The 17,551-nt window shown below is 38.5% G+C and overlaps 1 protein-coding gene across 4 annotated transcripts in view; it reads left to right on the top strand.

Moving 5' to 3' along the window:
* Positions 1-17,545, top strand: part of TENM1 (teneurin transmembrane protein 1) — a 913,380-nt gene extending 895,835 nt beyond the window's left edge. For all 4 annotated transcript variants that reach the window (XM_014544957.1, XM_005872712.2, XM_014544958.1 and 1 more), the window contains 5 exons: positions 5,101-5,397; positions 11,529-11,916; positions 12,757-13,977; positions 14,998-15,140; positions 16,516-17,545. In XM_014544957.1, coding sequence (XP_014400443.1) covers positions 5,101-5,397; positions 11,529-11,916; positions 12,757-13,977; positions 14,998-15,140; positions 16,516-17,274 — 2,808 coding nt within the window. In that variant the 3' untranslated portion in view covers positions 17,275-17,545. The remainder of the gene's footprint in view (positions 1-5,100; positions 5,398-11,528; positions 11,917-12,756; positions 13,978-14,997; positions 15,141-16,515) is intronic.
* The last annotated feature ends 6 nt before the right edge of the window (positions 17,546-17,551 follow it).

The following is a 17,551-nucleotide window of genomic DNA, read 5'->3' as shown; positions in this document are numbered from 1 at the left end:
TTTTTTTTACATGTTTCTCATATGTTTGGCTATTTTCTGGTGACGTATACATTTAAAACACTTTTGATGCATATTGCTAAATAATTCTTCAGAAATATTGTACAAATTTATACTCCTAAAGTAATACATTAATAATCTTACTTTTTTCTCAAGTTGCAGCTAAAAACTGGCATCTTGTTGTGCTTACCTTTACAGTTTTTTATATATGTATGTATTTTATATTACATATAAGATATTTTTATATTAAATTATATATTATATATAAAAGACATATATGTAACTTTATATTTTGGCTTAATTGAATTTATGCCATGTTGTAGCAATTTGACAACTTTAAACTTCTTGGAGAACTTTAAAAGTTAAGGTTATTAAGTAGCAAATTAATATAACACTAAACTGTTAAGAGAGCCCTGTGGAATGCAATTCTGGACATTTGTTTCAATCGATCAATTTTTCATTAAATTCTTTAAATGATTTCAATACTTTTTTGGATACAAAAACCAATCGCCTTTCTTACTATTTGCCAGAAGATGGCATTATAGTAATAAACTAGGATCTGTATTTTAGGGAATGCAGATAAATATTGTCAAAGGATTAAGATAAAACAATTCTAAGGCTGGACAAATAACTCTGATAATATGCTCACCTTTGTCTTTAATAGCTATATTTTAAAACTAAAAGTTTGCTATGCATTTGGAGGGGGAGGGTTTAAAATATTTTAATTTCTTTCTCATATTTTTACTCTGCTTCCTTTTCAAGTTATAGAATCAACTTGGGTATAAAAAGGTTGCCAATTAGTGGATTTTAAAATCTATAAATCTATATATTTGAAATACTTTGAAAGTTATTTGTTCACACAACAGACACATATACATATACACACAAATACAAGTACTTCTATGCTGAGATTGAAAAACTGAAATATAAGAAACCAATGCCAAGGCTTAAAATTGTGATGATTCCATGAGACTAATCACAAATAGTAGCTTCTGTATTTATAATTATTTACACTTAACAATAGTCCACCAAAATTCACTTGGGGGCATGTTTACATTGCATTTTACTTACAGCAAGACATAGTCATTCATCAGAGGTTCTGTAACAGATCAAGCCACTACTTTCACTTAATGACAGTAAATATGGGTGCTTTTAAAAGGCAGCTAATTTAGTATGAACTGGAATGCCTCAATGTGTGCTAATAACTGAACTTTTGTTCAGTATAGAAAATGAACCTTAATAAACCTCTTTCCTTCTGTATTGCTCCTGGCTCCAGAATTTTCTAATGAGGAGCCGTGGGAGCTCAGCAACCACTCAGAGGTTTCTAAACCTGACAGTAATTATGTCTAATAAATAGACAGACCAGAGCATTCAGCAAAAGTTCTATTGAGGTATCCAGTATTACCTGGCTGATTCTTCCTAATGACTGGGATACAAATTGCATGCCTTTAGATTGTCCACAGGCACTGGTTCAGGAGAATGAACCATGGAGAGAGTGGTTCATTAGCAACTTTACTAATGAGCAGAAATAGCATCAGTACATGTTGAATTTTGTTCCTGTTTTGGTATCATTCCTGCAATGCCTTCTTAATCTATGTAAATCACAGATCTGCAATATCTCAATCTTTTCAAAAAATATGGAGCTCGATAGTTATCCACCAGACTTACTGAGTTTCTTCTGTGGGCCTAGAGTGTTCAGAGTACTCAGAACTGGTGGGTCCCTTAAAAAAGAAATAGAAAGCAAGCCTTTTAAAGAAACAGCCATTTAAGTAGGGAGGTGGATTAAACATATTCACATTGAAAATAGCACAAAAGAATTTTTATAGCACTAAGTAACATAGTATAAAATGATAGAATTGAGTAGTGGCTATTTGATTTCTGATGAATGCTTTCATTAGAACGCTACCAAAACTTAAATATGCTGTGAATACTTGTGACTATCCTACTATGGAGATATTATTATTTTTGGTAAATGAGTAAAGTAAGTCACACTGAGGTTGGCTGACTTCCCTACTCACACAGCTGATGGGCCATGGGACTCACCTGTTCTATCTTCAGAGCCCGAGTTCTTTCCAAAATGCCAAAGAGAGCTCCGAAACCCTTTCAAGGCAGCCTGCACCCAACGTAGGCTCACACTCACATCGTCTGCCTCCTAACGTGTCCTCACTCTCTTCAAATAAAAACCCTGCAGAAGACTTCTCAGTCCAGAGTTGAGATGGATTTCTGTGATTCATTTGTCACTGTGAGGAAAGATCAGAGCTGAAAGAATAGCGACTCATCGGATGGCTCATGTTCACTGCTGCGTGACTAGCAGCTTCTAGAACAGGAAAACAGACTTCTCCTTTTCTCTGGGGAAGAAGCAGCACGAGAATATTTCATTCAGCGAACCGAAGGACATTTTTTTTTCTTAAAATTGGACACCCTCATTCTCCCGGGACCACTGTACAGTCATAGTCCTCAGTCCATAAAATTTCAAGACCATCTTTTCCCAAGGGGAGTGCATTCTCTCCTTGCAACTGTTTGCATTGTTTGCTTCTCTCCTAATGATTTCCACAAAATGATCCTGTGTATTTAGGCCTTTAGGAAAGAGAAGTTGCCCTGTGAAAGCTTTAAAAGCAGAACAGTTAACACCTTAAGCGCCATGTCAGTCACTGGTGACTGACACTATACTTTCCATCTGGAAGACAAAACAGGCGGGGCGCTTTTTAATAGTCCTTCACCTGGTTTGTCTCATTCCCTCTCCACCGACTGATGAGATCCGCTGGTTCTTAGTTGTCCTCAGGGTGTGTGCTTTGGAATTCTTTAGAATAGATGACTTTGCTAACTATAAAAAGGACGTATCATTACTAGAAAGTGTTTTGTCTAATTTGCATCTATCTAGGTTGCTTATTTTGATTCCTGGTTTCCAGTAAATGGAGTCCAAAACAGTTTGGTGTAATAATTTATGATTAACCTAGAAATTGCAATGTGAGTCACTGATGAAACTATGTATTTATCAAACTCTAGACAACAAATGCAGAGGCGTTGTGAGTTATGAATAAAACTACACTGGAAGGCAGTATCACAGAGGTGGAGTCTGACACACCTGAGCAGAAATCACAGTGAAAGCTCAGATAAGTTACTTAAATTCCCTCAGCTTTGGTTTCTTCTCAGTGTCAAAGGCTTCTCATAAAAAAAGGAGACATATGTACTACTATTTGTAATACTTTAAATAATAAAATAAAAAAAATTTTTAAATGAACATAAAGTTTAGTTAAATAGCTGGTGAATCCATTTATTACAACTATGGTTAATGTTGTCAAACCCTAATGTTGGTTTTTCCCCCCTAACTCATTAACCTGATATTTAACATTTTGTTTGAGATTGTGTTGACAATTCCTACAGTTATAAACCTAGTACACCAAGCTACAATCACCTTTGAATCTGACACATGGACCCATTCAAAAGCCCAACTAAAATTAGAAAAGTAATCATTATATTCTAAAAATAACAATTACTAATACTATTTTTACACTTCACCAGGTACCTATATATGTAATCTCATTGAATTCTTAGCACAACTCTGTGTTATGAAGTGGTTCTGTCACTGCTATTTCACAAATAAGGAAACTAAGGCCCTGATAGAAGACATGACTGGTGCACAGTCAAGCAGCTAGCTCAATATCTCCTGACCTCCCCCCCCCCCCCCCCGGGGCCACTGCTATTTACACTCCTAAAAGTCTCTTCTTTCTTATTCTTACCTCGGTTCCTTGCCTTGGACTTCCTCTACCTGAATTAGAAATCTTTCCCTTGAAAGCTGGGCGAACGGTACATGGTGACTTTGTACCTTTTTTGCAACTTCTTGTGAGTCCTACTCTTTCAAAATAAGTTATACCAGTAACAAAAAAAAAAATGATCTGAAGAGTAGAAAAAATCAGGTCAGTTGTCCAGTTGCTTTGAAAACCCAGTAAAAGTTGTCTCTGCTAATTTTTAAACTTTTTCACTAAGTCAGTTAGTTGTTAGGTCATCTTTTGTGGACCCAGCTGAATTTCCTAGGAGTCAGGCACCACTGAGTGCTGTCCTTCATGGAATCCACCCAAGATCCATTACATCAGGCTTTCTCTAGTACAACATTTTCTCTAGGTTAACTTCATGGTTGTGAGGTACACAGAAGGAATGCTAGCATGCAGTCAAGCAAGTCAAGAACCAGAACCAAGCCAAAAACTATTTCTAGACTTGGTGTCAAAACTAAATTCTATTCTTTGACTTCATTTAGTGGTGCCACCTGTGCAAATACTAGGGGACCTACCAACACATTTATCTGGTGGCCTCCATGAAAATATTGCAGCTTGGGGTCCCATCACTAGGGGGCAACCTAAATTTCCGTGTGGTAGAAGTGATATAACTCTAAACCCTGATGAACAAGGAAGAATAAGAAGGGGATCTGTATAAATTAGAGGGGTCAATATATCCCTTCGTTCTGATTTCTAATCACATAAATAATTCACCCTTGTATGTTCTAGCGCCAGGGGTGGGCAAACTTTTTGACTCGAGGGCCACAATGGGTTCTTAAACTGGACCGGAGGGCCGGAACAAAAGCATGGATGGAGTGTTTGTGTGAACTAATATAAATTCAAAGTAAACATCATTACATAAAAGGGTACGGTCTTTTTTTTTTTTTTTTAGTTTTATTCATTTCAAACGGGCGGGATCCGGCCCGCGGGCCGTAGTTTGCCCACGGCTGTAATCTAGCCACTTCACTGGTAAAGAGGGAGAAGGAAGTCCCACTCCTTAGTAAGTATCTGACTCACATAAGATTACATAATTATTGAAAATTGTGTCCGTAACTTTGAGGAAGTTAGATTGGGGGAAAACAACCAACAACCTTATATCGAGGATCTAGCACATGCCAAGAGTTAAGACATAGCCCACCCCTCCAGGATTGTATGGTCTGGTGGGAGAATAAAGATCAGTGTCATCTGAGGAAGGTGAAAGTCATTCGGATTCAAAGGCCAGAGACACTCCATTGTTGGAGAATCAGAAAAAGCTTTGTGATTGTGAGTGTGCTAGATAGGGGAACCAAGACAGAGCTTCAAATGAATTTTGTATCTCTTTTTTTTATAGGCCCATAACAGAAACCTGCTGTCCATAGATTTTGATCATATAACACGCACAGGAAAGATCTATGATGACCATCGGAAATTCACCCTTCGAATTCTTTATGACCAAACTGGACGACCTGTTCTGTGGTCTCCTGTAAGCAGATATAATGAAGTGAACATCACGTATTCACCTTCAGGACTGGTGACGTTTATTCAAAGGGGGATGTGGAATGAAAAAATGGAATATGACCAGAGTGGAAAAATAATTTCAAGAACTTGGGCTGATGGGAAAATTTGGAGCTATACCTACTTAGAAAAGGTAAGTATATGGGGAAAATAAACTAGTTATGAGATCTGACTGAGAATATTGAAAGTGGTCCTAATTACCCACCTTGGTAAGAACTGGCAAGAGAAAAGTCTTTGTTCTGGGTGTGTGTGTGTGTGTGGGTGTGTGTGTCCTATAAGAATAAGCTGTTTTGCAACTGAAAACTTTCCCTAACCCCACACTCTGCCACGTACTTCAAATTGAAGTCAGGATAATGGCTTAGCTTTCTCCTCATTTGAGCATATTCAGTCATGCTCTTGAAAATGTATCTTTATTATTATGAAAGCCCATACTGAGGAAAATAGGTAGAAAATTATAAAATTGTGTGTTGATGTATCTTAGCTCTGGAAAAGAGCCTCTTACACAGAGGACGAAGAATTCTAATTGTGTTAGGATAGTCAGTGACATTTTAGTAGTATACATTTGAGGACTAATTTTCATAAGTAATAAACTGTCAGAGGGAATTGTGGCAGTGGGGCTCATTGGTTATAGTCCTTTGTGTACAGCGAGTCTTCAGTAGCATCCATGATAGGAACTCGTGGCCTCTGTTTGGTAGGAATAGACAAGGACTTTAATCCCGCCACCAAAACCATTTGTCAAACATCAGCCGTCACACAGCAAAATACCTTCTAGCCACATCAGTAGCAGAGGACAATAACAGAAATTGATCTCTATCTGCCATCTCAATTTCTAATATCCTAAGATAGTATCTCTTGTTTCCTCAATCTATCCATTCAACTGAAATTACCAGTGCTGAATTAATTTCTGAGAAAATTGAAAAATGCTTTCCCTTGACCAGTCAAGGGTAATGAGCACAAGGTGACCCTAGAAGCTCTTAGAAAAGTTATAGGAATTCATAGATCACAAGGCAAAATTTTGCTTTTGCACCCAACGATGCCAAGCCTTTCTGATATACCCCCAGGGTTTCAAACAAAAATGTGCCAGTGGTTGTATGTCATTATAAAAAATGATTGTACTATTTCCCAGAGTCAGTCACTGGGGAATTTGCCAAGTTGGAAATGCCTAGGAGATAAAGCTGGCCCCACTTGGGAGGCAGGATAAAGGAGGGAGTTTTCTGCTGTATCCCCCCGTCCTTTTCTGCTGAAGAAATCTATTATATCTATATTCTCTACACTGGGAACATATGAATCTTATAGAGTGGGACTTTCCTCTTTTGAATTGCAATAACAAGAATGACTGGCAAAATCATATGACTGATGTCCACAAAGGGTTGAACCTCTTACAAAATTAACTGAATCCAAATATTTGGTGGTATGTTTACATAAGCAAGACATATAATGATGACCTTCATATAAAAAAAGATGCCACTGTAATGGAATATAGGCTGGCTTATTTTTTCAGGAGTGAGGATGGGTTTGCAGTGCTTCTTTCATGGGTCCTACATGTGGCTAGGGCAATAGCTAGCTCTCTTTAGGGAAACTACATGGGTTTTAACTCATAACCCCAACCTCATTAGCACTGTAGTCTGGCCCCTGAGCTAATTGCCTATGGATAGTTGCATCTGGCTCTCAGAAGACTTTCCCTTTAGGCTATCTATGCAATAACAAAAGAGCCTATTGAACACTTACATTTCAGCCCTGCATGCAGTATTAGCCTCGGAAGCAATTTTATTGTTTCTCTTTTCTGAATTAGCTGATTATTTCATCAAACTTACTTGAGTGAAGAATCATGTGAAACAAACTTCACATAAGTTCTCTTTGCAGAAACTTAGTTGGCAATAATTCTTTCAAAACAAAACAAAGAAAATTATGTGAGACTGTCAGTGTCTTCAGTGGACAAAAATAAGACCTTATTGACACGGAATAATGTATCAAGAAAAGCCCGGTGACTTCCAAAGACTAGTTTCTTGACAAGCGAGACAAACCAAATCACTTGTGCATTTTAGTTTATTTTTGTCCCTTTCTTGATTTCTAATTTGTTCTCTAATTAAAACATAGCCCCTGACTTAAGCAATCCTATTATGCAAAACTCAGAACCTACAAAACACATGGTTCTTTACTTTCTAAAAATTATTTACCATGGCATTGCAATGTTAGGTGATAACTAATTCACTGAATAGATGTGATGATTAAATGAAATAACTTAATATAAAGCACTCTAGCACATCTTGTCATTCAAAAAAGTTAGTTTCTTTCTATTTGAATACTGCATTATAGTATTTATTTTAAAGTTGATAACTTAAATGCTAGCACTTACTGCTACTTGAAGGTAAATTAACACAGGAAAGAGTGGAAGGGAGGGAAGAAATTAAAGCATCTTTGAAATTGTGATTCTAGGGAAAAAGGGAAAGAATATTGAATTTATAAAATCCTATTTACATGTAACTTTTTCAATGATGTAATGAGGTTCTGTGTCTTCCTATGCTCATTTCAGTCCTCTCTTGAACATGGCCTTTGCTTGCACATTTGTTCACTATATCTGGGGCAGAGCAAGGACAAAGAGGCTGGCTTTTGTAGTATATTTTAAAGTACAAATTCTCAAACTTTAAAATGTATATTTCTTTTTATACCTCAAAATACCTCTGGTATTACCTCTGTAAATTTGCTTGCCATCCCTATACCATGATATATTTTAAAAGCAACAGCAGATATTTCACCTTAAGGTGCAGAAATTTTGTAAAATTTCTTTGACTTCCTCTAGAATAAGTGAAAGTTATACGGATCATTTTTATGCACAATGGTTTGTAGCCATTAGGAGAAAAATAATTATTTGGGTAATAGCTGAAGTTGCTTAAATAATCTCTTCTCTATTAAAAAATCAATTATTGTTTCTTAAATTTTCTGTGTGGTCATTAATTCTCTATTTTGATTTATGAGACTCCTCTGAATTAATTATATTTAGAAGACTTGTGGAGCTAAAATTTTGTATTACAGTAAATGTAAATCTTTCAGCTTCCTGAAATCATTCTTAAGAACTTCATTTCTAAGATGCATTTAAATATATTTTATAATCATTTAATAAGATGCTTTAGTCTGATACATTTACACAAAATTGCCTCTTTGGGGTTGAAAATTTCAAAGGCAGCCTGGAGGGACAGATGCAGCCTGTGGCCATGAGCTCTCAGGTGGCCCCACACTGACATCTGGTGGTTATTTGAACTTCTACCATTTCATTTCTATTGTTTAAAGGAGTACTAGTATACAGGCGTGATTGTTCTTTTCCTCTTCTTCTTTACAATAATTTCTTTAGGACCTCACAATCAATTTTACAAAATAAAAAGTCTTCCACTCTATTGTTTAGACTAATAGGAAATGGCCATTCATCCTTTAGCAGCACTGTGGGCGTTGTATGGACCCCTAAGCATTGTTTTTGAACAAACATAATAATGCCCACCCAAAGTGAAATAGCAGCCAAGTGAGAGCTAAATGGTATTCTGACAGCACAATGGTTACATTCACGAGATTTCTAATCATGTCATCCACATTCTTTCATTGACAGGGAGCTTTAAAATGGACTAGGGAGTTTTAGAGACAGCGCAGCATCGGCACCACCTAGAACAGGGTCAGGCAGTGGTTGACTGCAGCGTGGAGGATACGAGCAGGGGAGAAAAAATGGTGGCGATGTGCAATCAGTGTTTGGCAAGGTTGATACAGCTACTGGGAAAGGCATGGCCCTAGCAGGCTGATACTAGATAATGTGTGAAAGCCACATAATGATTGTCTCTGGCCTGCATCACAGGTGACAGATGTTATTTGTTTATGGCCAGTTGATAGAAGAGAGTGAAAATGAGCTGGGAAATCTGACTTTTGGCATCAAGGTCATTAAAGACATTTCCCACCAATTCGCCCCAGGTTCTGCTTGGTCAAGGAGGAGGTTCTTCCTTTGTGTCCTCATGTCCACACAGGAGTGCAGTGGGGTTTTCAGAGCGGCAGGTTGTCCACGGGTGATGAGGTGACAGGGTTTCCACCTGCAGCTCTGTATCCCCTGGCGGAGTACATGATTGAAAAGAAAGGATGAGTGAATGAGCAAATAAATGCTGACTTGGACTTCACAGTATTGACATGTGATTCAAAATCAATAATTCTCAGAAGGTCAGGGAGGATATGTAGTTTCAAAGACTTAGATGTACATTATGTGTGTTGCTATAATTCATATAAATATTTATGTAATTTATATTTAGAAGATGAAAAGTTACCTATGTTTTCATAACAGAAACTGCAGAAAGTAAACCTCAACTAAGTCTTTTTGCTTAATAAGGGAATTCTCAAGAAGGGAGGGGTAAAGCTTCCTTGGGGAGTTACATCAGAATTTCCCGGAGTGAGCAATTTTTCTTTTTCTTAAAAGATGAGATTTAAATGCTTTTCAATTAGAAATAGGGTTGACTCCTTCCTAAAACAGTGCTCTTTTTATGTCTAGATTCAAGATTAAAATAAGATAAGCCATTATCATTGAAACTAGAGGCCCAGTGCACAAAATTCATGCACGGGAGGGGGGTCCCCTCAGCCCAGCCTGAACCCTCTCCAATCTGGGACCTCTCAGGGGATGTCCAACTGCCGGTTTAGGCCCAATCCTTCTCACAATTCTGGACAACTGGCTCCTAATCGCTCACCTGCCTACCTGCCTGGTTGCCCCTAACTGGCCCCCCTGCCGGCCTGGTTGCCTCTAAACGCCCCCCCCTGCCAACCTGGTCACCCCCAACTGCCCCCCTTGCTGGCCTGGTCGCCCCTCATTGTTTTTTCCGCCCCCCCACCGGCCTGGTTGCCCCTCATGGCCCTCCCACCTGCCTGGTCACCCCACGCAGCCTGCTGTTCAGTCGTTTGGTCATCCCTCACTAACCCCCCTGCCGGCCTGGTTGTAGGCAGCCATCTTATGAGGGTGTGAGGGTTAATTTGCATATTACCTCTTTATTATATAGGATACCTTATAAAAGCAAGTATTACATATGCCTCAACAAATAACTGTTTCTGAAATACAGATCAGGTTAGGGAGAGAGGGCTTGTATAATCAGAGGATTTTCCACTTTAATGGCATGTTCCCCTAATACAGCTTAAAGCATGAATTGCAAAGCAATAATAATAATATTTTATGCAACTTTTCACGAAGACGTCTAGTACATGAAGTCAACCGACACTTTTTGGTGACTATAACTTAATGTGTGGCAAACCTTGCCCTCTATTTACCTCCTTCCAATTCATCTCCAAATTGAAACTGCAGTAACCTTTCTAGAATATGAACTTGAGTGTTTCTCACAGCTGTGCGAATGTCCTGACCTTCAACTTGCTTCCAGTGGTTCCCTGTTGCCAACATGTTTAAGTCCAATCTCCTTAGCATGGCTTAACAAGCCCAGTATGATCTAGATCCAGCCTACCTAACTGCCCTCATCTCTTGCCATTCACCACCACTTCCGCCCCAACATACCCATGCTCTGGCCATACAAAATTCCTCTCATTCTCTGAAAAAAACATGTTTTCTTTCTTATCCAGACCACCACAATACTATGCCCTCTGTCAAGATTACTCGCTCTCTCCCTAACTGGTTTGGCTCAGTGGATAGAGTGTCAGCCTGTGGACTGAAGGGTCCCAGGTTCGATTCCAGTCAAGGGCATGTACCTTGTTTTCGGGCACATCCCCAGTAGGGAGTGTGCAGGAGGCAGCTGATCGATGTCTCTCTCTCATCGATGTTTCTAACACTCTATCCCTCTCCCTTCCTCTCTGTAAAAAATCAATAAAAATATATTTTTTAAAAAAAGATTACTCTCTCTCTACTCCACTCCATCCACCTCTCTGCCTTCACCTAGCCAACCCCTAGTCATCCTTTAGGTCTCAAAGTAGATGTACCTTTCACCAGGAAGCCTTCCCTGACCTCTTAAGTCTGGGTTAGCTGCTCTTCCTCTGCCTTCCAAAAGCACCCTGTGATTCCCCTGTCATAACACATTTTACACTATATTATAATGGCTTGGTTACTTGTCTCTCTCCATTAAACTGTAAGTTCTATGCAGATAGACAGCATTATTGACCACTATTGTATCAACTAGGGCCCACCACAATGCCTGGCACATAGTGATTGCTCAATAAATTTGTATTGAATGTCTGGATATGTATTTTCTTTCATCTCTTCCACTTCAGTGGTACATATTATGCTACTTTGCCTTTGTCTCCTTTCAGTCCGTGATGCTTCTCTTACACAGCCAGCGGCGTTACATCTTTGAGTATGACCAATCGGATTGTCTGCTCTCAGTCACCATGCCTAGTATGGTGCGCCACAGCTTACAAACCATGCTTTCAGTGAGCTACTACCGGAATATCTACACCCCACCGGACAGTAGCACTTCTTTTATCCAAGACTATAGTCGAGATGGCCGACTGCTACAGACCCTGCATGTGGGGACAGGGCGAAGAGTTTTATACAAGTACACCAAGCAAGCAAGGCTGTCTGAGATTCTCTATGATACCACTCAGGTCACATTAACATATGAAGAGTCTTCTGGAGTGATTAAGACAATACACCTGATGCACGATGGCTTCATTTGCACAATCAGATACAGGCAAACAGGTTTGTTATGAAAGGGTAGTGATGTGTATACCATATCATATTTTTAATGAGATTTTTGCTGCCCACAGTATGAGATAGAAACAATAACCTATAGACATTGAATCCAACAAACTGTCATTTTACTTATCAAAGTATCTTCTATTAACAATTCAAAATACATGCTACATGAAAGCTGATTCCTTAAAAACATGCAGTGTATTTCTCTTTTTCTCTCTCATTTCTCAAGAAAACTGAGATCTAAGTACCTAGTCTAACTGTGTACCCGTTCCTACTCACCACCAAGTCTTCCCAAAGATGCAGCTGCAAGATATGAATCTCACTGAAACTAGTTCATGCCCTGTATAACCTCTGTCTCAGCTGATGGCAAATTATCTTCAGAAGTCAGAATTTTGTATGATATTTCATCCTTGGAGTTTCTAAAGTGCCAAAATCCAGTTCCTTGAATACTGGACTTTGTCAAAACCTGACCCTCTGATTTTGTAACCCAGGTTAAATGAATTGAAAGTATTTTTGTCAGTGATTATAAAAAGAAAGCATGTTTATAATATCAGTTTCCTCTTCTCAGCCAGTGAATGGGTTATTGCTTCTATAGTTCCTCTAATTCAATTATTCTGTAATATACAGTATTTTAATTTTTTTTTCAAGTCTGGTGACCACACTATGAGAATATATACAGTACTATGAAATGATATACCCAGACATTAGATATCAGAGGTTAATCTCATATTTTATTTTGAAAGTAAAAGCATTAATACTAAAGAAAATAACACTAGACCTTTCTGATTGCTCAACATTAAACACCTAGCTTTGTTCTCATTATATTGATTTTTATTCCTCCAGGACCTCTTATTGGACGCCAGATTTTCCGATTCAGTGAAGAAGGTCTTGTGAATGCTCGGTTTGACTACAGCTACAACAACTTCCGCGTCACCAGCATGCAAGCTGTGATAAATGAAACCCCTTTGCCCATAGACCTGTACCGATATGTTGATGTCTCTGGTAGAACAGAGCAGTTTGGAAAATTTAGTGTGATCAATTATGACTTAAATCAGGTCATAACTACTACAGTGATGAAGCACACCAAAATCTTCAGTGCCAATGGCCAAGTTATTGAAGTCCAATATGAAATCCTAAAGGCAATTGCCTACTGGATGACTATTCAATATGATAATATGGGCCGAATGGTAATATGTGATATAAGAGTAGGAGTAGATGCCAATATAACAAGATATTTCTATGAATACGATGCTGATGGACAACTTCAAACTGTTTCTGTAAATGATAAAACCCAGTGGCGTTATAGTTATGATCTGAATGGCAACATCAACCTTTTAAGCCATGGGAATAGTGCTCGTCTTACTCCTCTCCGATATGACCTCCGGGATCGCATCACCAGACTAGGAGAAATTCAGTATAAAATGGATGAAGATGGCTTTCTGAGGCAGAGGGGAAATGATATCTTTGAATATAATTCTAATGGTCTGCTGCAGAAAGCCTACAATAAGGCTTCTGGCTGGAGTGTGCAGTATTACTATGACGGGCTTGGACGACGTGTTGCCAGTAAGTCCAGCCTAGGACAGCACCTCCAGTTCTTCTATGCAGACCTTGCCAACCCCATAAGAGTTACTCATTTGTACAACCACACAAGCTCAGAGATTACATCCCTGTATTATGATCTCCAAGGTCACCTTATTGCCATGGAGCTAAGCAGTGGTGAAGAATATTATGTAGCCTGCGATAATACAGGCACCCCACTGGCTGTGTTCAGCAGTCGAGGTCAGGTGATAAAAGAGATATTGTACACTCCCTATGGAGATATCTATCATGACACTTACCCTGACTTTCAGGTCATCATTGGTTTTCATGGAGGACTCTATGATTTCCTTACTAAATTAGTGCACCTGGGGCAAAGGGATTATGATGTTGTTGCTGGTAGATGGACGACGCCTAATCATCACATATGGAAACAGTTGAACCTCCTTCCTAAACCATTCAACCTCTACTCTTTTGAAAATAACTACCCGGTTGGCAAAATTCAAGATGTTGCAAAGTATACCACAGGTATTTAAACAGTGTAAAACTTTACACTAGAGTAAAGTGATAACTCAGTGGTGTTTATCACATAATCTCAATGCCTTTGTAAATATGCTTCCTCTTCCTGCCAGTTAGCCCACAAGTTATTGTGCAGTCACTCTCTTCCTTAGTCTTCTAGAGTGAGAAAAACTGTTCATAAATATGATGCTTTTGCATTGAAGTGTGTCTTTACTTCCCTTGTAAGCTTTCTGTTTGTAGTTTTCATGCTTAAAAACTTACACAGATAATTTTATAAAAGAAAAATTCAAGATCTGTTGCATCAAATAAATCTAAAATCACAGTCTGTGTGGCCTTAATACCACTACCATGTTAAGAATTTCAGTACATGCCCTAGCTGGTTTGACTCAGTGGATAGAGCATTGGCCTGCAGACTGAAGGGTCCCAGGTTCGATTCTGGCCAAGGGTACATGCCTGGTTTGTGGGCTCAATCCCCATTGGGGGGCATGCAAGAGGCAGCTGATCAATGATTCTCTCATTACTGATGTTTCTATATCTCTCTATCCCTCTCCCTTCCTCTCTGAAATCAATAAAAATATATTTTAAAAAAGAATTTTAGTACAAACAAAAAGGACCTCTCCATGTAGCTCAGTTGGTTAGAGCATTGTCCTGATACACCAAGGTTTCAGGCATGATCCCTGTTCAGGGCACATACAAGAATCAACTAATGATCTCTCTCTCTCTCTCTCTCTCTCTCTCTCTCTCTCTCTCTCTCTCCCTATCCCTATTTAATAAAAAGAAATAAATTTTTAAAAATAAAAACAAGAATTTCAGTGCAGTGAAATGAGCCTATCTGTGATTATCCATGAATCAAAAGGTTTCCAAGTAGAGGACCATATGTTTTAGAGTGAGTGATATAAGGGGGAGTTTTATTCCTAAGTTCCCATTGACCAAACATATTGAAGGCAGGAGAAGCATCTTTAAAGCTTTCCACAAAGGTTATAAACTAAGGCCTTTAAAATTTTTTCCCTTTAATTTTGTGTCTCATAGACATTGGCAGTTGGTTGGAGCTATTTGGTTTCCAGCTACACAATGTACTACCTGGATTTCCCAAACCAGAGTTAGAAAATTTGGAATTAACTTATGAGCTTCTACAGCTTCAGACAAAAACTCAAGAGTGGGATCCTGGAAAGGTTAGTATGTTTTACCATCTCTACTTAACTGAAAAAAAAACAGGAGAGCATCCAACACCATGAAATGGTATTAACATATATTTGGTTACTTATTTTTGAGTTGTCTTTAATATTCACTAAAATATCATGATTAAGGACAAAGTAGAACAAAAGCTTTAATGGGGAAAGAATCAGGGGATTAGAGCTCTTGGAAAAGAAAAGACTAACATGTGACTTGATGACTGGTGGGGTAGACAAGCACAGGAAAGAGGAACTGAACTTAGAAAATTCTGAAAATGGGCTACTAAGGTCAATTATAGAGTCTATATAAAGAAAATTGTTCATGAAAAGACATGAAAACATCAGATTTCCAACTGCAAAATAATCTAGGGCAAAGTGCATGAAGAGCATGAGAATAACAGAATTAAATTATTTTGATAAAGAAAAAATATATATAAGCAGTGAAACAAAAATAATATTACAGTGATAGTCTCTGGAAAAATATAAATACCAAAACCTTCATGTTTTAGCAGATGATTTTGTCAGGAGTATGAGGTGCAAATGAGAACAAGAAGGAACTTTTTCTTTTAATTGAAAAAATAAGAATTTCTGTGTTAGCAAAAAAAAATGGCTTTAACAACATAAAACTGAAATGTGTGTGGGAGAGCTTGAAATGTAAGTGTAAAAAAATATAAGGGAAAAGAAATTTGAAATAAGTCCTATAGACTTTTCCTTTTTTGTAAATACATATAATATGTAAATGCTTTTTGTAATTAAAAGTCCTAAAGAAGTTTAGCAAAATGTTGAAAATTGCTGAAGCTTTCTATTGGATACTTGAAGGTTCATTATTCTGTTCTCTGTTTCTCCATATGTTTGCAAATTTTCATAATAAAAAGGGTTTTTATTTTAAGTTCACGTGAAAAGGTCAGCAAACTTCTTGCTGGTTTGCTGTTGTTATTTATAAGGTCATAACTGCTTGAAAGCAAGAATGATGCCGTATGCATCTCTTTATATCTCCCTGTGCCTAACATATTACTCTACACACAGTCATAACAGCTAGTTGGTTTTAATTAAATTGGCAAACATGAAATGTCTTTGTTTGGGGGGAGCTGGACCCACTTAATTTGAAGTGCCTTCTAGCTCTCAATTTCTGTGCTATCAAGTTTGAACATATTTCCTTATGTTTAACTCACCAAGATACCAAGAAATGCATGCCAAGTAATCATGTCACCTGTTAGTCTTTTCTTTCCAAATCTCTGATGAAGAGATTCCAAATTTGGCTTGTTTTTAAATCACAAACCAGCAAATTGCAAGCCTTTGCTTTCCACAGTCAGCAACCGTATGGCAGGTGTTTAATCCTGTGCCACATTTGCACTGTGCCTTTCTTCTTTCCTAGACTATCTTGGGTATTCAGTGTGAGCTCCAGAAACAGCTCAGGAATTTCATTTCCTTGGACCAACTTCCCATGACTCCCCGATACAATGATGGACGATGCCTTGAAGGAGGGAAGCAACCAAGGTTCGCCTCTGTTCCTTCTGTTTTTGGAAAAGGTATAAAATTCGCCATCAAGGATGGCATAGTGACAGCCGATATTATAGGAGTAGCCAATGAAGATAGCAGGCGGCTTGCTGCCATTCTCAATAATGCTCATTACCTGGAAAACCTACATTTTACCATTGATGGGAGGGACACTCACTACTTCATTAAGCTTGGGTCTCTGGAGGAAGACCTGGTGCTCATCGGTAACACTGGGGGGAGGCGGATTCTAGAGAATGGTGTCAATGTCACTGTGTCCCAGATGACTTCTGTGTTGAATGGGAGGACTAGACGGTTTGCAGATATCCAGCTCCAGCACGGGGCTCTGTGCTTCAACATCCGGTATGGGACAACGGTCGAAGAGGAAAAGAATCACGTGTTGGAGATTGCCAGACAGCGCGCTGTGGCCCAGGCCTGGACTAAGGAACAAAGAAGGTTGCAAGAAGGGGAAGAGGGTATTCGGGCGTGGACAGAGGGGGAAAAGCAGCAGCTTTTGAGCACCGGGAGGGTACAAGGTTATGATGGGTATTTTGTTTTGTCTGTTGAGCAGTATTTAGAACTCTCTGACAGTGCCAACAATATTCACTTTATGAGACAGAGTGAAATAGGCAGGAGGTAACAAAAAAAATCTCTGCCTTTGCGTCACCAAAGACTGCCTGTTTTTAAAACATAAAACGGTTTATTGTATTGGTTTTCTAGATCAGAACTCTGTATATGTAAATATGGAGGGAAAACATATCCAACTGCCTTTCAATGTGACGGAAGATGGTATTTTAATATTGTTTAAACTCTTTAAGAAACGACAGATTTTTAGTTCTCGTGTGGCAGTATTCAAAATAACACAAGTAGAACTGAAACAGCTAAAAACAAAAGGTTTTCAGAAAACAACACTTTAA

The sequence above is a fragment of the Myotis brandtii genome, unplaced genomic scaffold (assembly GCF_000412655.1).
Source record: "Myotis brandtii unplaced genomic scaffold, ASM41265v1 scaffold39, whole genome shotgun sequence".
NCBI lineage: Eukaryota > Metazoa > Chordata > Mammalia > Chiroptera > Vespertilionidae > Myotis > Myotis brandtii.
This window is presented reverse-complemented; position numbering and strand designations above follow the sequence as displayed.